The 22,415-nt window shown below is 35.4% G+C and overlaps 1 protein-coding gene across 9 annotated transcripts in view; it reads left to right on the forward strand.

Moving 5' to 3' along the window:
- TTC6 (tetratricopeptide repeat domain 6) overlaps positions 1-22,415 on the forward strand; it is a 220,311-nt gene that overhangs the window by 148,253 nt on the left and 49,643 nt on the right. For all 9 annotated transcript variants that reach the window (XM_045059830.1, XM_045059826.1, XM_045059825.1 and 6 more), the window contains 7 exons: positions 3,928-4,301; positions 10,028-10,487; positions 10,829-10,958; positions 11,810-11,982; positions 13,693-13,829; positions 18,086-18,255; positions 21,209-21,329. In XM_045059830.1, the coding sequence (XP_044915765.1) occupies positions 3,928-4,301; positions 10,028-10,487; positions 10,829-10,958; positions 11,810-11,982; positions 13,693-13,829; positions 18,086-18,255; positions 21,209-21,329 (1,565 nt within the window). The remainder of the gene's footprint in view (positions 1-3,927; positions 4,302-10,027; positions 10,488-10,828; positions 10,959-11,809; positions 11,983-13,692; positions 13,830-18,085; positions 18,256-21,208; positions 21,330-22,415) is intronic.

Genomic DNA, 22,415 nt, shown 5'->3' on the forward strand with positions numbered 1-22,415 from the left:
GAAAAGGGAAAGGACCCAAATAGATAAAATCATGAATGAAAATGGAATTATTACAACCAATCCCTCAGAGATACAAACAATTATCAGGGAATACTATGAAAAATTATATGCCAACAAATTGGACAACCTGGAAGAAATGGACAAATTCCTGAACACCCACACTCTTCCAAAACTCAATCAGGAGGAAATAGAAAGCTTGAACAGACCCATAACCAGCGAAGAAATTGAATAGGTTATCAAAAATCTCCCAACAAATAAGAGTCCAGGACCAGATGGCTTCCCAGGGGAGTTCTACCAGACGTTTAAAGCAGAGATAATACCTATCCTTCTCAAGCTATTCCAAGAAATAGAAAGGGAAGGAAAACTTCCAGACTCATTCTATGAAGCCAGTATTACTTTGATTCCTAAACCAGACAGAGACCCAGTAAAAAAAGAGAACTACAGGCCAATATCCCTGATGAATATGGATGCAAAAATTCTCAATAAGATACTAGCAAATCGAATTCAACGGCATATAAAAAGAATTATTCACCATGATCAAGTGGGATTCATTCCTGGGATGCAGGGCTGGTTCAACATCCGCAAATCAATCAATGTGATACATCACATTAACAAAAAAAAAGAGAAGAACCATATGATCCTGTCAATCGATGCAGAAAAGGCCTTTGACAAAATCCAGCACCCTTTCTTAATAAAAGCCCTTGAGAAAGTCGGGATAGAAGGAACATACTTAAAGATCATAAAAGCCATTTATGAAAAGCCCACAGCTAACATCATCCTCAACGGGGAAAAACTGAGAGCTTTTTCCCTGAGATCAGGAACACGACAAGGATGCCCACTCTCACCGCTGCTGTTTAACATAGTGCTGGAAGTTCTAGCATCAGCAATCAGAAACAAAAGGAAATCAAAGGCATCAAAATTGGCAAAGACGAAGTCAAGCTTTCGCTTTTTGCAGATGACATGATATTATACATGGAAAATCTGACAGACTCCACCAAAAGTCTACTAGAACTGATACATGAATTCAGCAAAGTTGCAGGATACAAAATCAATGTACAGAAATCAGTTGCATTCTTATACACTAACAATGAAGCAACAGAAAGACAAATAAAGAAACTGATCCCATTCACAATTGCACCAAGAAGCATAAAATACCTAGGAATAAATCTAACCAAAGATGTAAAGGATCTGTATGCTGAAAACTATAGAAAGCTTATGAAGGAAATTGAAGAAGATTTAAAGAAATGGAAAGACATTCCCTGCTCATGGATTGGAAAAATAAATATTGTCAAAATGTCAATACTACCCAAAGCTATCTACACATTCAATGCAATCCCAATCAAAATTGCACCAGCATTCTTCTCGAAACTAGAACAAGCAATCCTAAAATTCATATGGAACCACAAAAGGCCCCGAATAGCCAAAGGAATTTTGAAGAAGAAGACCAAAGCAGGAGGCATCACAATCCCAGACTTTAGCCTCTACTACAAAGCTGTCATCATCAAGACAGCATGGTATTGGCACAGAAACAGACACATAGACCAATGGAATAGAATAGAAACCCCAGAACTAGACCCACAAACGTATGGCCAACTCATCTTTGACAAAGCAGGAAAGAACATCCAATGGAAAAAAGACAGCCTCTTTAACAAATGGTGCTGGGAGAACTGGACAGCAACATGCAGAAGGTTGAAACTAGACCACTTTCTCACACCATTCACAAAAATAAACTCCAAATGGATAAAGGACCTAAATGTGAGACAGGAAACCATCAAAACCTTAGAGGAGAAAGCAGGAAAAGACCTCTCTGACCTCAGCCGTAGCAATCTCTTACTCGACACATCCCCAAAGGCAAGGGAATTAAAAGCAAAAGTGAATTACTGGGACCTTATGAAGATAAAAAGCTTCTGCACAGCAAAGGAAACAACCAACAAAACTAAAAGGCAACCAACGGAATGGGAAAAGATATTCGCAAATGACCTATTGGACAAAGGGCTAGTATCCAAAATCTATAAAGAGCTCACCAAACTCCACACCCGAAAAACAAATAACCCAGTGAAGAAATGGGCAGAAAACATGAATAGACACTTCTCTAAAGAAGACATCCAGATGGCCAACAGGCACATGAAAAGATGTTCAGCGTCGCTCCTTATCAGGGAAATACAAATCAAAACCACACTCAGGTATCACCTCACGCCAGTCAGAGTGGCCAAAATGAACAAATCAGGAGACTACAGATGCTGGAGAGGATGTGGAGAAACGGGAACCCTCTTGCACTGTTGGTGGGAATGCAAATTGGTGCAGCCGCTCTGGAAAGCAGTGTGGAGGTTCCTCAGAAAATTAAAAATAGACCTACCCTATGACCCAGCAATAGCACTGCTAGGAATTTATCCAAGGGATACAGGAGTACTGATGCATAGGGCCACTTGTACCCCAATGTTCATAGCAGCACTCTCAACAATAGCCAAATTATGGAAAGAGCCTAAATGTCCATCAACTGATGAATGGATAAAGAAATTGTGGTTTATATACACAATGGAATATTACGTGGCAATGAGAAAAAATGAAATATGGCCTTTTGTAGCAACGTGGATGGAACTGGAGAGTGTGATGCTAAGTGAAATAAGCCATACAGAGAAAGACAGATACCATATGGTTTCACTCTTATGTGGACCCTGAGAAATTAACAGGAACCCATGGGGGAGGGGAAGGAAAAAAAAAAAACAGGTTAGAGTGGGAGAGAGCCAAAGCATAAGAGACTGTTAAAAACTGAGAACAAACTGAGGGTTGATGGGGGGTGGGAGGGAGGAGAGGGTGGGTGATGGGTATTGAGGAGGGCACCTTTTGGGATGAGCACTGGGTGTTGTATGGAAACTAATTTGTCAATAAATTTCATATAAAAAAAAAAGAAAAATATTTGCATAACAAATTTATTAGCAAACTTAAATGCAGTTAATTTATGGACCATGGCTCAATAAACTGGAAATTCTATATTAAAGAATTGGAGTTAATGTCTTTTATTAGGTTTATTGTTAGAGTTTCAAGTACTAATGCATAATTATTACAAGTTATTTACAATTATTAGCATATTATAATATTGATATTATTATTAAAAGTTAAGTGGATTCTCTGATGATTAGATAAAGTAAATATTAGGCTGGAATTCTTTTTCTTAAGCTTGAAAATATTGACTTGAAATTATTGTAAAGAATACTTGAATACTTCTGTATAGAAATTCAGTGTTGTTAAAGTTGTTTTTGAAAATTAACTCACTGAGGTGCCTAGGTGGCTCAGTCAGTTAATCGGCTGACTCTTGATTTCAACTCAGGTCGTGATTTCACAGTTCAAGCCCCACGTTGGGCTCCCCACTGACAGCACAGAGTCTGCTTGGGATTCTCCCTGTCCTATTCTCTCTGCCCCTCCCCCACTCATGCACAGGAGCTCTCCCTCTGTCCGAAAATAAATAAAATTAACTTAAAAAAAGAACATTCTCTAAAAAAAGAAGAGAAAAGAAAAGAAAATTGACTCAAATTGATTTTTAGGATATGTCATTTTAGTATTTCTTACCCATTCTACCAATTTTTTTTATTTGCATTACAAGTAAAAGTAGAGTTTGTACTTTATTTCAATATGTAAAGAGCATTCTCTTTTAATTAAGAATATATAAAATCACAGTTAATACATATATACTTTATAGTGTTATTTTTATGTAGCTAACAAAATGTCACATTACCAAATTATTGTACTTTGCTTTAACTAACCTACTATTAACTTTATAAGTTGACTTTGAAAAACATCAAAAATACGATTTAAAAATTTTCAACAAGCGACCAAACTACGTTAATAGTAATTGTAACTGAATTAATTAAAACACACAGCCACTAAATTGATTTTAAATGGTTTTGTCTTTGTTTCTTGCTAATTAAGAGAGTAAAATCTGCAGTGGAGTTGAGGAAAGAGGAGACCATAACTCCACTAGAGATTAAGGATGACATGCAAAGCAATATGAAACAGATTCTATTTCAGAAAGCAAAGGAGCTGGAGCGCTGGATGACTCAGCAAAGTGAAACTGAGGAAGCCATCCCTGTGAAAGAAAATATAGACACTATCTTAGATCACATCCAGAACAGAAGCAATGTGAGAGATCTGTCTCTCTCTCTCATTGAAGCATCTAGAAAAGCTGGCATAAGTTACATTGTTTATCCCAAGAAAAAGAAGATGAAATGGAAGAAACGATTGAAACTCAGTAAACTCTCAAACGTGTATGATGAATTATCCAAGCCACCAAAAGTTCTTAAAAGGTCTTATTTAATCAGTAATTGTTATAGTTTAAGAAATGTATTGTAGTTTTGGCCTTAATCTTATAATTTCACTAACTGAAGTTGTTATTATTTTATTCAGCACTGAAAATATGCTAAATCCTTAACTAAAGGACAATCCCTTATTTTTAAATATATGAATATTTAATGGTACAAATGTATGACTGCTTTAAACTATAATTTAAAGTTGGGGCTGATTAAGGACATGAAGTAAAACTAAGTCAGTTTGATTTGATGAAATCTTTCAATGGAAAGAAATAAAATCTACTAAGTTATTTTTCTGAAGCGATTTAACACCAAAAAACAATGCCTGCTCCAAATAAGTGTCACCCATTCAAAAGTTGAAGTAGGTTGCTGAGATTTAACTGTTTTCAAATTGTAACTAATAGATTGAGAAACCTAGGTAGACAAACTGTTTTTTGTATGTTGTGTGAGCCCTTATTCAGGGATCAACACATAGAAATAATTTTTCTCCTTACTTGGAAGTAATAGTATCTAGCATGTTTAAAATGTGCAAGGACCTGAGATAACAATAGCTGAAGTTCCAGGTATGCTCATTTTTTAAGTGTTCAGAACGTAACTTTCTTAGACTGAAGTGTTGTGCAAAATAGTTTGCAGAAAGCTCTGGGCTTTATTCCTCTTTAGATAACCCCAGATGATAAGGAATTCATTAAGTGTATGCCCTTTTGAAAACTAAAGACTTTACTGTTGAAGTGAGTCATATTGTTTTGTTTATTGTTATAAAGTCTTGTGGTTCTGAAAAAGGGTTCATGATGTTTTGGTGTAGTGACTTATTGTCCCTGAAAAGACTTGGGAACAATCACTGTAAATGTGAGTGACAGAGTGAAAGAGAGACCAATCCTAGTGGAGGATGCCATTCAAGTCCCAAGTTCTCTGCACACTACTTATGCTTGAGTTTTCCCGGCAGCAAATATGTGGAACTGGTTTTGTTAGCTCATCTTTTAGAAGGCTTCAGATAGGTTTTTCTAAGTTGACAAATATTTTTGATAAGAAACAGAAATTTGCTTATAAAGTTTTGATACATTTGCTGATTTCAAAGCATATGGATCGTTACTATCCTAGAAAGGATAATATCTGCACCATTCTGGCCGTACCTAAGTGGCTTCTGTCTCTATAAAGAATATAAGCAGATGAAACACTATTTTGGTAGGGTATTTTACCGCTTACTGATTCTTTATCACTTTGATTATAAAGTTTCACATTTAAAGAGATTTATTTGCCTTTTAACAACTGAATTTGAAATTTGTATATACTGCCAACAGGTGTAATAGGATGAGCCTTTTGGTGGAGGCAGTAAAACAAACTATAGGAGTATTTATCTAGGATAATACATTAGTACAGCTTTCTTCTTTTTAAAAAATCTTAATTTAAACTAGCACAAAAGTGTAGCTATTAAATAATTGTTATTTTAAAACAAGTTTATGGAGAAACTTTAAAAATAATTTTATTTGTATAGTTTGAGATCTTTTTTCACGAATCTTAACTTGGTTAACACAGAATTATCCTTCTTAACCACTGTATATCTGACCTTTAAGCTTGTTTAGTTATACTCATTCTTGCTGGCTCCCTTAAATGGTTAGAAGCAGACAGTGTATGTACTCATATATCAAGTCAAAGCTTGACTGTGGAAAGTAACTCCTGCCGAAGTCCATTTGAGTTGATTAAAAACCCAGCCCCATGTGTTTTCTGCCAGTCCCTTTACTATAGGTTACCCCTGTTGCCTAGCCCCTCATCTAGATCATGGCAGGATGCTATGTGTCTGTAATAACTTTGTAGCTTCACCGTTTCTCTGGAAGTTTCCCTCAGCTTTGATCTCTGCATCCAATATTGGTGGACTAGCCAGTGAGGGACTAGCAGAGACCTTCTTCAGAAGCTTACTGTTGCAGCAAGAAGATGTGCATGTTGATGGTTCCTGGTTCACCTTTACTTCCTTATACTCATTACCTTCTTTCTTACCTGGACTTCTGTGAATCGCCAGTCCCTCGGATCTCTGCCAGTGTTCTGTCTTCCAGGATTGACTAACATATTGAACTGAGATTCAGACCAGGCCTTTTGCTATTGGCTCTCTTATCCCTGTAAATGCATCTCCTTCTGTCTCTTTTTAGAATAACTGACCATGGTCCCCACTTCCACTATCAAAACTTCCAAACTTCACTACCTCCTGACAGTGAATCTATAGTCTCAGTCCTGATTTTCTTTTGTCCGTCTTGCTGCCACTACATCCCCAAGAGAGGCAGAATTTATTTTCCCCCTACCCCAAACAGTAGGTGACATATTTTCCTTAGTGCTACTAGTCTGTAATTTCCCTGATGGCCTAGTATTGTTTTTGGTGTGCTATCTTGATGGGTGGTGGTATGGGATGGAATGGAGGCAGTTCCAAAGAGTTCTACTTGATCCTTACTGCTATTATCTTCTTTATGGTGTAGTTTACACAATTATCAAGTTGATTCATTCTTACTACACATTCTGGGACTAGGGAAATTATCACAGGATGGGTCCATGTCTCACTAGATTCTGTTAGATGGTTTCAGGCCAAGATTCTTTATATCACTTGACCTTCAGAATCCCCCAATTTGATTGTGAACTTCAGTGGCATCCACAATGGGTATCTGTATATCAACATAAGTTTAGGGTTAAGTATCTAATAATTCTCAGAAGGTTTGGGTGTTTCTTCTCTCCCAGACCTTTGTAAAATTTGGGGGAAATTTCATTAAATCCACCTGGGCCACATTGCCAGATCCTTCCTCAGAGGGACCTGGCCTGGCCTTCCTGTCAGGTGAGAAGTTTTAGATATGAACTAGCTGAGGTCAGAGAGCTGCATGAGAGGTTTTAAACCCCAGCTATAGCTGGTTACGCCTATGCCCAGAAGACTTAAAGGTTTTTCATTTATGTAAATCAAAGAACACCTTAGCAGGCTGCCCGCATATCTCACTTTCTGAGGACCTGCAGTCTTTTAGTTCTTACCACTGATCTCCATGAGTTAAAATTCTGTCCACCAAATCTAGCTAGAAATCTACGCTAGAAATCTGCATTTAACAAGTCTTCCAGGTGACTAATGCTAAAGTTTGAGAATCACTCAGAGACTGGCAGGAAGTTCTAGCAAGGCTTCACTGGCTAGGGCTAGCAACCACCCATCCATGGAGGAGGTATGTAAGAGACTGAGGGACAATAGTCATTGTAGCTCCATGAGAGGGCTCGGGAGATCCCAGATGAGTGATTTTGAGGAGTCCTTGAATCAGATTTTATACAACATATGAAGCAATATCTCAGTGTAGTCCTTGAAAAATATTTATACAGGAGAGGGTTGAGTCTCTCAGACTGGAGAATCTGACCGTATCTCAGGCAGTCTCTTCTGTCAAGAGAGGATAAGTGAAATTTGGAGATTCAAACTTCTTGGCCTCATTCATGCCTGCTCAAATGTTCACATCCTCTGTTTCCTACTCCTTTTCCAGTAGCTTCATTATCATGGTATCCAAGGTTTAGGGAATTTGGGCATTTACTAGGTACTGTTCTTCTCTTTTGGTCTGAAAGAAGTAAAGTGATTCTACAATTTTTATAACCATTACTGTTGTCCTAGTGACTAAGTGGTAGCTACTTGATCTCCTACAACTTTGCCTTCCACCTGGGCACCATCCCCTGCTAACATTAGTGATAATTTGAGGAGCTTTGATGCCACCACACACCGTGGATTATTTGTGTCCTATTTTATCCTGGGAATAAGTTTATACTAGGATCCTTCTGTGTGTGTATTTCCTGAGTCTACCTCGGGTACCAATTATTTTATCAGTCAGGGTACCAGTACTAAACAGCACTCTCAATTTGGGATAATTCTATGAAAATATAATAAAGAAACAATTTACAAAAATGTCAGGGCATAAGAAACCACAAATGATAATGTAGTATGCTGTGGCTAAAAATAATAGAGCAGGGGCGCCTGGGTGGCACAGTCGATTAAGCGTCTGACTTCAGCCAGGTCACAATCTCGCGGTCCGTGAGTTCGAGCCCCGCGTCAAGCTCTGGGCTGATGGCTCGGAGCCTGGAGCCTGTTTCCGATTCTGTGTCTCCCTCTCTCTCTGCCCCTCCCCCGTTCATGCTCTGTCTCTCTCTGTCCCAAAAATAAATAAAAACGTTGAAAAAAAAATTAAAAAAAATGTTAAAAAAAAAAATAGAGCATTTTCTGCCCCTAAGTCTGAGAGGACAAAAAGTAGGAGTGATTACTAGAACCTAGAAGAGGAATTTTGGAGAAACGGTTTCCTTAAAAAAAAAAAAAAAAAAAAATCGTGATCCGTGGTCAAGGATCATAGCCATTTTGAAGTGACCCTTTAGGAGGGTGTCAGAGGAATAAATACCTTGACTTCACTCTCCTCCTTTCCTCTTTGGGGTTTCTAATTGGACATACCCAATTAGAAGACAGAGAACAAGGATCTTATGAATATAGTCTGAACAGATTAAGTCCCCCAGGTCTGAGGGCAAAGTAGACAAGGGTAGAGTTGAACGTGGAGGTAGAAACAAAATGCATCTGGCACAGAAGGCCTTTCTAAGGTAACATTTGATAGGAAATATGAATTGAGAAGGAGCCAGCCATTCAGAAGTGCTGAAAAGTGCAACAGCCTTGAGGCTTGCTCTCAGATGATATGGCTGGAAAATTGAGAGGCGAGAGTAGTGTTATCAGAGATATATGCCTGGGCCTCATCATGTAGAGTCTTGTAGACCATGAAGAAAAGCTTGATTTGCATTCTAGATATTAGGAGAAGCTCTTGGAGGGAGTAACATGATCTGATTTACATTTGTTAAGAAAAAAATAAGCAAGCATGCTGACTTCCATGTGGAGAACAGATTAGACAAAGAGTAAGAGTAGAAGTCTGGTATTAAGAAGTGATTGTACTCTAGGCAAAAAGAGATATGGCAGGTTGCACTAGAGTGTAGAGAGGAATGAAGAGTGTCACAATGTAAGGGAAGAGAAGAATACTGACTTTTTAATTCTCCTAATGTTTAGCAATAGGTCTTTCTCACAGTATAAACTCAGTAAATATTTATGAAATGATGGGGTTTACATTTTTTTCTTCCAATAGAATGTACTTACTCTCACTTGTGTGGCTGGTACAATACCCATCATATGCTAAATTTTACTGAATGAAAACTTCAGAAAATGGAAAATTTGAGGAGGAAAATACTAGAAATGTTGCATTTGAAAGCATATTAGGTGTTCTCTAATTTGATAGTCTACTAAAGAAGGGTGGCGTCTGGGATATTAATTTGGTAGTATACTGTGTAGTTAAATCTTTTCTTCTTCCCATTTCCTAAAGTTCATGTCCTCTCCAAACTCTTGGATGACATTGCCTTCCTCACATCAAGTTTTACCTCCTCAGTTCCTCATTGTAATTTGTCTGGTTAGGGACAGGGTTATAAATTAAACTTGAAAGGAGCATTGACCCCTTATTTCAGTATTCTAAGAAAGCTACATATTTAATAATAATCTTCTGCTTTCATAAATTCTATAGAGTTTCTACATATTCTTCATATGTTACAATTTTGAAGAATGAACAGGAGAACTTGGTTTGAATGAAAATAGCATGTAATTTTATTTTAATAATAAAGAAACTAATTTTGTGTAAAACTGAGTTGATTTATTGGTTATAAAAATAATTGTATTTCTTTCATTTAAAAATCACTCTTTTAATAACTAGATCAACATCTCATGGAATCCTTCCTGGACAGAAGAAATATTTACTCAGAGTTCCATTATATGAACGTAAATTTCAGTGTCCCAGTCTACCTTCGTGTTTAAATTTTGATGAATTTGTCCAAAGTAAGGGAGGAATTCCAGAAAATACTAACCCTCGAACATGGGCTCTTGATATGTTCTCTAAGCACAAACATCAGAAGACAACCACACACAAAAGAGTTAAAATATCTATCGATAACGACATGTCTGAAAGAATGAAAGAACCACCAAAACTAGAATTGAGTGATTCTTTGAAGTCTGGTCTTTCTCCAGAAGTTACTAAATATTATGAATCCGAAGTGGAGATCTTGACTAAAGAAATAAATGATAAGAAAAATTATCCTGCATTTGCATATTGTAGGCGTGGAGCTATTTATAGGAAACTGGGAAAGTTGCAGAGTGCCCTGAAAGATCTACAGGAAGTAAGTTTTATTTAATCAAAATAGCAATATTAATAATTTGTACTTATATTAATATTGTTATGTAATTGTCCTCTCTATGTAAGAATGTATGTAATAATTTCTACTAGAATTTTGAACAATGAATTTTTGTGGTATAAGTGTAGGATTATGAAATTATAATTATTGGCATTTTCAAATGACTGATATGAAAACGCTACATTTTGTCTGTCAGATTGGGAGGTATCATTTTATAATATACACATAGAATGCCATTGGGATCAATAGTATTTTAAAAATTCATTTGTTGGGATATCTTCCTTCAATAAACCAAATTTAATTGAATTTATACATATATTTTCTAGGCTATACTCTTGGAGCCATTGTTCCTCAATGCCTATTGGCACCGACATTTTATTTATCTTTTCCAAGACAAAATTAATGAAGCTTTGGATGATTTGAATTATGTAAATAAATATAATAAAAATAATGCAGGTGGGTTTTCTGTCCAGTTATATTATTTATATCTTTACCTAAGCTTTGGTCACTTAGTGGTGTTATAAAGATATAGAAGTTAATAGATATAAGTGTCCAAAAATGATTCTGGCTCTTTAAAGTTAAATTTACTCTTGATATTGTATATATGGGACTTGTATGATCCTATGGTATTTTCAAAATACTCATCATGGTTTGAAATGTTAATTAATGTCCTTGTGTACATTACAATAAATTGGTTCCTTAATGGTCATCGCACAAGAAGGATATGAACTTAAAATTTTAGTTATAGAAGTGATTGACAAATCTTTTCTTGACCACAAATCTCTGAAGAGTTTTAGTGTTCTAAGACTTCTTGGTTGGATGAAATCTATACATTTGCCTTTATGTACCGTCCTCTAACCAGCTTGAATGACTAAACATGGAACTTTTTGAGAATGAGAAAATGTCCTGTCCATCTTTGTATCCACAGCGTGAATAACATACCCCTAGAATATAACTTGAGCTTAATAAATGTTTTTCGATCTATGCCTATTTCTGCCGAAGTCCATAAATTTTTGTTTTACTATAAACTTTAAAAGAGTATGAAACACTTCAGATATACAGAAAGATAAAAGGTCATTTTTGTTACTTAAAATTGAAATTGAAAATGCTTATAACTACAAATAGATACTTACCAGCATTTGAGAACAAATTCTGCATTGTTGAAATAGATTAAAAAAAAACCCTTAATGGTTAAGAAAGTGTAATACAGAAACATTATTCTATGTTTTTGGAGGGAAAGGGATTAAAATTTTCATAGTTAATAAAAGGACTGTGAAACTAAATTTTACCTTTTTAATTTTCTTTAGAGGCATATTTATCAAAGGCAGAAATTTTCAGGGGAAGAAAAGACATTACTTTAGCAATTCTAAACTATACCCAGGCAATTAAGTGCAAGCCCACAGATGCTGATATATATTTCAGGAGGGGTGAGATGTATGAAATAGCAAACAAAGTTCTGGCCATCGATGACTTTTCTAAGGTAAGCTTTATCATATATAATGCTGACATTTATGTATTTTAGATCATGATATTCTCCTCCTAATATTAGAGCAAATCATTGAGTGTCTTTCACATATATTATATAATAAAAACGAATTTATTATATGTTAGGACCTAGAGCACTCAGTAGTAGAATTGATATTAATGCTATGTCAATGATTTTTTTTATTATTAGTGAATGAATGGATTTACATCAAAGAGTTGGGTATGGGTGCATTGAAACAACTCCAGGAGGGAGGCATGACTTTACTAGCTCTTCTGAAGCATGAAAAGTGCTTAAAGAAACCTTTTAAAATTGCTTCTTCCCTTCAGACAAGAGAGAAAATTATTTTCCACCTCTTAACTCTTGAGACATTGCTGATTCTCTTCTACAGAGAACCCATCTGCTCTTAAAGAAGCTATGCTTGCTGGCTCATTCATTCATTCATTCACAAATATTTATCAACTGTATATTTATCACTGCATAATGTAGTGGATAAATTTTGGTGAATGAAACAGACCTGTTTCTTGCTTACATGGAGCCTATAGGTTAAAGGACATATTACAGAAATAAATACGTACATAAATACATACAATTTATGATGAGTGCTATGAAAGAAATAAAGATAATGGAGAGGTAAATATATATTTAATTATATATTTATATTGGGAAATATCAGGGAATTCCCTTGAAGAAGTGAACTTTTAGCTGAACTGTACTTTGAGGCTAGAGTCAGCCAAATAGTCCCCTAATTGCAGCAGAATTGTAACCTTGATCTCCTGACTTAACTCTAAATTCTACTTCTTAATACAATTGAGAATTTAGAAATTATTTAAATAACTTAGCTTTCTGTGTTCCCAACTACCCTTTTTCTTAATTCATGATGGTTAGCCTCATAGTTGACATTCTTTTGTTTCAAGAGGATTGTAAACTAGAAGTGACCAAAAATCTCTTCTAAGATAATGAAATTATTAGATTATCTATTCATGTTCATTTCCTCCATGCATTGACTAATGCAGCCACTTGAGGCCAAACAAGCTTCAAAATCTTTAGGATTTTCTTTTCTTTTCTTTTTCTACTGTTTTAAAAAAATACTCAGTAGTCTTTGTGCTTCACTTCCCCATTCCCCCCCCCCCAACCCCCACTATCAATAGGCAAGGAGTTTACAACTGAATATACAATGATGTAGCCTTTTCACTCTTGCCTTGCATGTCAATGTGAAATGAATAAACCAGGCCAATACCAATTAATTTCTTTTTACCATTTTAAGGACTAGATTAATACATATTTGATTTGATTGAATCAGCCTTGATGTAGTCTAATATGTATCATCTTTAATTGGGATAAATGCTATGATCTAATACAACCTCACTTTAGTTGAACATTGCACCTCTGAAATTTTATCAGTAAAAATTTTGGTGGGCAAAAGCTTTGGCTTCTGATATATGCTGGGTTTTTTTTTTCCCCTCTCTCAGTAAACCTCCTCCCCTTTTTAGAATTTGTTGATAAATGTTCTTACTGAAGACCTGGTCTTTAAATGCAAATTTGAAAGTTTAGGCATCTTAAGTTAGTTTGCATTTATATAATCTAAAGTTAAAAACGTAGTTGTCGGCTAGTTAATTTGCTATGAGATTATATACTTTTCTTGTGTTTTATTCTTTTTTCATTATTGTGCTATGTTTTTCTGCCTCCCCTCCACACCCCATGTAGTGTATTTTTTATGATCCCAAAAGAACAGATGCATTATTGAAACGTGGGATGTTTTACTATGAAAATGAAAACTGGATTTCAGCCATACAAGATTTTACAGCTTTATTAAATATAGATCCCCAAAATTCTCAAGCCAGGTAGGAATTATTTTAGATGTGGTTTTTGAAATTATTGTTTTAAAATACATTCTGAGGAAAGAAAATTGCTGGAAATATGTCAGACAGCTTTTTAAAAATAGTGAAGTCAATTTTCAGTCCTAACAGTAGTGGGTAATTTAATAGGCATAAAATGAGAATTTAGAGTTGTTTCATTTACATTTCCTAAATACTAGATACATTATCAATTTTGAAAATATTGACCTATATTTTATTCTTTAAGTTTTCTTTCATATGCTTTTTATTCACTGAGTACAGAGAACTGTTTATATAGGTTTCTGTAATATCTTATTATAAGTTTGATAATGAACTTTGCTTTTTCCAACCTTATTGTGCATAAAAAGTTCTCATTTTGTTGCTTTTTCCTTTAAGTTTTGTTTTGAAGAGATTTAAATGTGTAGGTAGTTGTACCTGCTCATTTTTTTACTTACAATTTGTTCAATATTGAAATTTTTTATAGTAAAATAAGGGATGCATCCAGAAAAGTGTACCAATGTGCAACTTAATGACTTATCACAATGTAAATACCTGCGTAACTATTACCAGGTCAAGAAACATTTCCAGCACCCTAGAGACCCCTTTGTGCCTTTGCCTTCCTAGAAGATTAACAACCACTATCCTGATGTCCATTTTAATCACTTCCTTGTAGTCCTTTTTAGTTTCATCACATAAGTGTGTGTCCTTAAATATTTTTAGTTTAGTTTTGCCTGTTTCTTTTTTTTTTAACTTTATATAAATAGAATCATGTGGTAGTATTCTTTTTATGTCTAGCACTTGCTGCTTCACCTTGCTCTTGGATGTTATGGAGATGGCTTCTTTTCCTTAAACCTCATGAACCTACCTCTGTTAGCTTCAGATTTTTCTTCTGAAGCTTCCTCACCTCTCTCAGCTTTCATAGAATTGAAGAAAGTTGGGGCCTTCCCCTGGATTAGGCTTCTGCTTAAGGGAATGTGGTGGCTTGTTTGATCCTTATCCAGACCACCCAAACTTTGTCCATATCAACAATAAGGCTGTCTCACTTCCTTATCACTCATGTGTTCACTGGAGTAGCACTTTAAATATCCTTCCAGAACTTTTCCTTTGTATTCACAACTTGGCTCACTGGTGCAAGAGTTCTAGCTTTTAGCTTGTCTTGACTTCCAACATGCCTTCCTCACTAAGCTTAATTATTTCTAGCTTTTGATTTAAAGTGAGAAACATGCAACTCTTCTTTTCATTTGAATGCTTAGGGGCCACTGTAGGGCTATTAACTGGCCTCATTTCAATATTGTTGTGTCTCAGGGAATAAGGAGGCTGGAGGACAGGAAGAGAGACAAGGAAATGGCCAGTTGGTAGAGCAGCCAGAACACACACATTTATTGATTATGTTCGCTGTCTGATATGGACATGGTTTAAGGAGCCCCAAGACAATGACAATAGTAACATCAAAGAACACTGATTATAGATCACCATAACAAATATAATAATAATCTTTGAAATGTTGTGAGGATTACCAATATGTGACACAGAGACATGAAGTGAGTAAATGCTGTTGGAAAAAATGTGTGAATAATCTTGCTTGATACACAGTTGCCACAAACCTTTACTTTGTAAAAAATGTAGTATCTTCGCTCTCTCTCTCTCTCTCTCTCAAAAATAAAGAAGCATTAAGAAAATTAAAAAAAAATGGGTGCCTGGGTTGCTCAGTTGGTTGAGCATCCGATTTTGGCACAGGTCATGATCTCGTGGTTCATGGGTTCCAGCCCCTCATTGGACTCTGCTGACAGCTCAGAGCCTGAAGCCTGCTTTGGATTCTGTGTCTCCCACTCTCTCTGCACCTACCCACTCCCTCTGCTCCCCCTGCCCCCTGCACACTCTGTCTGTCTGTCTCTCTCTCTCTCAAAAATAAATAAGCATTAAGAAAATTAAAAAATAAATAAAAAATGTATCTTCAAAATGCAATAAAGGGAAGTGCAATGAAACAAGGCATGCCTGTGTGCTATTCTACTGCCTTCTAGCCTCCATGATTTTGTATGAGATATCAGTTGTTAGTCTTATTGAAAATCTTCTGTAAAGGAGCAGTTACTTCGCTCATCCTGCTTTCAAGAGTTTTGTTTGTTTCTGTTTTTGTTTTTTGTTTTTTTTTGTTTTTTGTCTCTGTTTCACCAGGTTAATCATAAGGTGTCTCTGTGTGGATCTCTTTGAATTTATCCTCCCTAGCATCCTGAGCTTCATCTGATGTGTAGATTTCTTTCCTGTATAAAGCATTCTCATGGTGGTTGTGAAGTTTTTAATTATATTGATTCCAGAGTTCTAAAAAAGTTTATTCTGATGGTGTTAGCATATTCATTACCTTTATGGAAGGATGAAGTTTTGAAGTTCCCTATTCTGCCAGTTTTTCTCTGTTCTAATCTCACAACTTTATATCATTGCATTGACTTTAACTTAACAATACTGTTAGTAATAATAGGAATTTTCATTTACTTATAGGAATCTCATATTAACAGTTTTTCTAATTTTGAAAGATAAGTGCTTCTTGGATCTCATATATTTTTGGATGGAATATTATCAAACTATACTGAGTTCTCTTTGTTTTTACTTTCTTGAAGATTTTTCATCTACATTTGTAGTGAGATTGTTCTCTAGTTTCATAGTCAGATTGTATTTTCAGTATTTGGCTTCTTTTTCAAAAGGAATTAAGCCTTCCATCTTTTTCTTTTCTTAGGAACATATCCTTTAGGATTAGATAATTTTTGTTCTTTGAAAGTTTGAGATAACTTGCTTCTAAAATTATCCCAACTTGTAGTCATTTGAAAGGAGGACAATCTTTTTGGAAAGTCTTTTAATATTCTGCCCTAGTTATTGCTCTATTCTGGTTGTCTACTTCTTCTTGAGTAAAAGGGGTGTTACTTGCAGGAAAGCATCAAATTAGTTGGAGAACAAGAAGATTAATTAAAGCTATTGTAAGATGATGCTAGCTTATGGAAGACCTTATATGCCATTTTGAAGAATTTGACCTCATTCCATTGCCAATAGGGGTTTGTTGAAAGTTTTTGAGAAAAGAGATCTTTATTATCTGATGATCAGATCTTATTACTCTAGAACTAGGAATGGAGTAAAATAGTACAGGTGTGAGCTGAGGAGGGTGTGAAGTATGAAGCAGTGGAAACAAAATAAGGAAAAGATATAAAAGTCAGTATGTTTGAAGAGTTGACATGACTTAATGGCATCCTACAGAAATATTACTAAAGGTTTATCCTGTAAATTTTAAGTTTGGGGTCATATAATATGCTGAAAAATCACTAGGAATATTCTTAGCAATCAGAAATACTTAACAATAAATATAAAATTCTTATATTTATTAGAAAATAAATAAGACATTTCTTAAAGATGGGGCAATAAACATTTAGGTGAAAGATAAAATATCATGAGTCTCAGGATGCTTAGTGCTTTTGAGAGATCTTTGTTACCAGTCTGTCAATGTACTGCCTTCACTCTTTTCTCCAAGTTATCATTGATTTCATAATATAACTTTCTTATACATCTCCTTATCCCCTCTCCCTCCCCTCAACTAGATTTATGTTAACTTCTTTGCAGCAGATAACCTATTAGCTTATTCCTCCTGTTTTTCCTTAATTGCCTTATTTTATTTCTAAAAGCTGATTTGCTTTACATTACTAAATGATTGAAAATGGAATTTTCAGGAATTGATGTAGGTTAATGATAATTTTGAAATTGGAGTCAGAAGTTAATGGAGATAAAATCCAATCACACAATTGATACAATAGCTTTCATCCATGTGAAGCAGCCTCCTATTTATTTGGGTGCATTTTCAGTGCCAAAGAAAAATCTTCTAACAACTCCACTCACTGAGGCCCATTTCCTTCAAAATGGATTATGTTTTTTCTAGAGAACAATCTTACATAAATTAAAGCCTAACATTTTGGGTACTCAATAAGTAATAAAAATAAATAAACTCATATTTATTTTCTTGATACATTTCTATGATAAATACAAGAAATGTAATAAGATTAGTAGGCATATAATTAGCATATTATTAATAAGCATATAATTATATATAAAATTAAGTTTATTTATAAAAAGTTCATATCCTTTTTGCTATTAACATCATTGCTAACCTTTTTTGGGGAGCAAGTGGAAATAATCAGAAATTGTTATTCAAATACAAAATTAGTTGTAAAGGAAAAAAAAGAAAATGTGTATTTTGCAATACATACTGAATTTTTTTCTTTTTCTAGGACATACAGAGGAAGAGCTTATTTTAAACGGCAATTTTATAAGCAAGCAACTCAAGATCTTTCTGTGGCAATTCACTTAGATCCTAATAATTGGTTAGCACTGTATTATAGAGCCTGCTTGTTTAGAAAGAGTAGCCCTTTTAGAGCGCTCCAGGACTACAGCGTTTCAGGTACTTTGCCTTCAACTGCACATACATAGGAATTTGATTTGAAGTTCATGGAGTGGAATACTAATATGGGATGATTAATATAATATGTATATTTTTATGTAGTTACATATTAAGATATGTTTATAGTATATATATTCACATATATTTACGAGCTACAATGGTTTAAGTGTTCCTAGTATGCCCTTTTAGTGAATGTGAGTGTGTTTGTACTTACATGTATGTGTATAACTTTGGCAAAGGGAGAATATCATATCAAAGAAATCTCTTTCTATATATTGAGTTCTCAGGTTATTTCTGGAAATCCAGGTCTATTTTCTAGTCAGCCTGCTAAAGCAGCAGTGAATTTTCCTAGTGGGCTGTGTCCTACTCCATAGGCCTAGCCCATTGATTAGTCAAATTCTGAGTTTTTAAACCCTTAAACTAAAAATGAGCTTTGAGAATCTTTAGTAATAATAGGATGCCAAAAGCTAAGTCATTTCCACTTTACCCTGTATCAGTGTATTCTTGGTATATAAATATGCCCTGCACCATTCTGTGCATAGAGTAAGTGCTCAGTAAACAGTCCCAGCTGAATAAATTAGCCCATTGTGATTAGTTAATTCCAGCCAGAGACCAACAGTGTTCCCCTGGGTGCAAAGTACTACAATCCCATCATTCTAGATGAGGCAGTGTCAGTATCTAGAGACTAAGAGACAACTATACTCTTACAAAGAGAATTACATAGCTCCTGAAGGAAGGCAATATAAGATGATAGTCTTCTGAGGCCACCTGTGCCATGAATATTCAAATAAAATAACCTAGAGTCTATCCTATGTGCTGAGAGGAATCTGGTACCCTCCCTTCTATTTCTAAGGATTTTTGGAAGGGAAGACTAAGTTAAATTTTGTTTAACTCTCTTGTAATCTTTGCATCTAATTTCTGCTCTCTGGTTGATTCTCTATTTTTGTATATCCACACAATTCTTGTGATTACTGTTAATGAATGTCTTGGGGTTGGGGGCATTTGGGTCTCTCAGTGGGTTAAGCATTGGAGTTTGGCTCAGGTCATGATCTCACAGTTCATGAGTTTGAGCCCCACCTTGGGCTCTATGGATAGTTCAGAGCCTGGAGCCTGCTTCAGATTCTGTTGTCTCCCTCTCTCTCTGCCCTTCCCTGCTCATGATCTCTTTCTCTCTCTCAAAAATAAATAAATATTAAGAAAATGAATATCTTAGGATTCAAAGGATAAAGTTAGCAGAAATGATTTAAATTTAGAAAAAAATTTTTTTTGATGTTTGTTTAGTTTTGAGACAGAGAGAGACAGAGCATGAGTGGGGGAGGGGTAGAGACAGAGGCACAGAATCCGAAGCAGGCTTCAGGCTCTGAGCTGTCAGCACAGAGCCCCATGCGGGGCTTGAACTCAGGAGCCATGAGATCATGACCCCAGCCGAAGTTGGATGCTCAACTGACAGAGCCACCCAGATGCCCCAAAGCGATTTAAATTTGAAGGTCAAGCCCACCCATTTTTCTTGAAGTTTATTTCTCTCTGTCAGCTCTGTCTATCTGCCATCTGGCCAAACTCCTTTCTTGGTAATCTCTAAAAGCCTCTTTTTCATACTTCCCTCTTCTCCAAGTTGTGGGCTCCTCACTCCCTCTTTTCTAGGCTATCACAATAATACAAAGTCTTTGTTATTTAATTATTCAGAGCAGACCAACTTGATTTTGGCTTTAATTCTTTTCTACAGGCTAGCTTAAGGAGTTTTATCTTCCACAATCAAAAAGGACCCTTAAGATATTTTTCCAAGCTAATAATAATATCTAACATTTATTGTGCATTTCACTAATTGCCAAACACTAATCTAAATGCTTTATATAGAGTGTTTCAATTAATATTCAGAATAATGCTATGAGTTAGGAATTATTTTCATCCCTGATAAGAAAACAGAGGCACAGAGAGGTTAAGTAATTCTAATATTTTTTCCTTAGGTAGAATTTTTTAATTTTCCTAGAGCAACCACCAAAAGTGCAGCTGACTTTGTCTTTGCTAGCCAGTTATACTGTGAATGGAGCAGATTGCCTCCATGATTATTTAATTAATCTGTGTCATCATTGCTTAAACTCAATATACTTCCCCAAATCTAACACTGTGAATATTTTTGTCCCAGACTGTGAGCACTATGTACATTTTTGGCAGAACTTTCCCTACTTAGCCAGAATGGGCCTGAGAAGCTTAGAAGACATGGATCAAATGTTGTGGAAAACCCATGTAATTCACTAGCATGTTTTTGGGAAAGTGAAGGGAAAATTAGTAAGTGGGGATACATGAGATGACCTCTAGACTGCTTATAGATGAAAGACACACACCTGGAGTACTGGAAGATTCTTTTTGCCCCACACTCCTGTTGTTTAGAATATGCATAGTCAAGTTGCCTGCCTTAACTCCAAGTTCAGCTTACCTTGGAGTAGTCTCTTTGAGCTGCTCTTCCTGGTTGATGTGTAGCAGCCTGATCTCTGTCATCTGCGTGTCTGGAGTTGTACCAGAGCCTGTGTTATGACCAATAGCAATGCTTTCCTGATAATTAACAGCCCATCAAGGGCAATGGTGCCCTTCTGACTGCAATCCACTGAAGTGAATCAGAGGTTAGATTCCATCTTTGCCATTGACTTAATCATGACTGTGGTTAAGCCCCTTTGCACCTTAATCTCTTCATCTGTGAAGTGAGTGGACTATCCTAGATTACCATCAGGATTTCTCCAGTTTTAATGAATTTGTGAACCTTGATAGCCACATTGTTACTTATAGACAAATACATTTTTATGTGAATACTGTTTCTTACCAAATAAATGCGCTCATCATAGATATGTTTTATAAAGTGTTCAAATGTAAGAATAAGCAATGGGAAGGGTAAAGACTAAAACACAACTCAGATATTTTTGTTCAGAACCCAAATAAGATGTATGTTGTTATTTTTAAGCTCTCATAAATGATGGCTATGAGAATCTTGGTTGTTTTCTACATCGGGGCATACTCTATGCAGATCTAAAGCTTTGGTTGCTGGCAATCTGTGACTTTGAAACTGTTATTTCTCTAGAAAGGTATGTTTTCCTTTTCATTCTTACTGATTTCACTTTTGTATAAAGTTAAGAAAAAAAAACAAAATGAAAGAAAAAGCCCTTTCCCCTCATCATTAATAACCTTATAAAATAACAATTGTAAAAGCATCCTAGAATTAGAATACTACTTCTAAGATAAGATCTGGTTCCCAACATCTGTTTACCTCAGATACTTTTGCAAATTTTAGATATTGAATGCTTTTGAGATGAGTCCAATTCACAGATAACAACATAAAGTTACTAACAGCAGTGTGGGGATAAACAGATCAGAGCTTCTTGAAATTAACTTCATGAAAAAATGTTATCAAGTTTTAAAATAATGAGAAAATATTCTGCTTGATATATTGCTATGCACACAACATATGAGTCAATAGTAGGAAACTATTTAGAATCTGACTTCATTTTGGATAGTAAAGCAAAAGAAAAAACCAATACCGTTAGAGTGTAGGTTCAGGAAGAAACAAAGACTAAAAGTTGTACACACTTTTAGTGTGTACAGAAATCTAAGCTCTAAAACACAGAATTAATTAATTTCTGTTCTTTTCAAAGAAGCATTTGTTAAAATGAAAGGCATCAAAAAAAAAACACCTAAAAACAACATGCCAATTCCATGCCAACTAGCAGACTGTTTACTTTTATCTAAGGTAAACTTTAAACTTGACTTAGGAAAGTCATGGAGAATGGCTCCATATGGCCAAAGTAGTTCCTTTTTAGATATTTTTGAGCCAGAAAGAAAAGAGTTTCAGTTGCAAAAAAAGCCGAAAAATGGGCAGTAAGAACTTTGGTGTCTTTTAGGCAAAGGGTCTAGGCTTCTAACAAAGCTGGGCTATAGGGTATGTAGTTTCCTCATTTTGAAATAGAGGCATCAAATAAAGTAATTTCTAAGATCAATTCTCTATTGAAAATGTTTTGATTCAAAGAGAGAAAAAATACATTTATTTTATAAAGAAAAGAAGCTGGGTTAATATGTAGGTGGAGAGGATTTTTAACCCCAGGCTCTGAGAATATTACTGTTTCTCTCTGTTACTCATGGCGAATACAACATAGCCTGAGGGGAAAACTTTTAAA

This window comes from Felis catus, chromosome B3 (assembly GCF_018350175.1).
Source record: "Felis catus isolate Fca126 chromosome B3, F.catus_Fca126_mat1.0, whole genome shotgun sequence".
Taxonomy (NCBI): Eukaryota; Metazoa; Chordata; class Mammalia; order Carnivora; family Felidae; genus Felis; species Felis catus.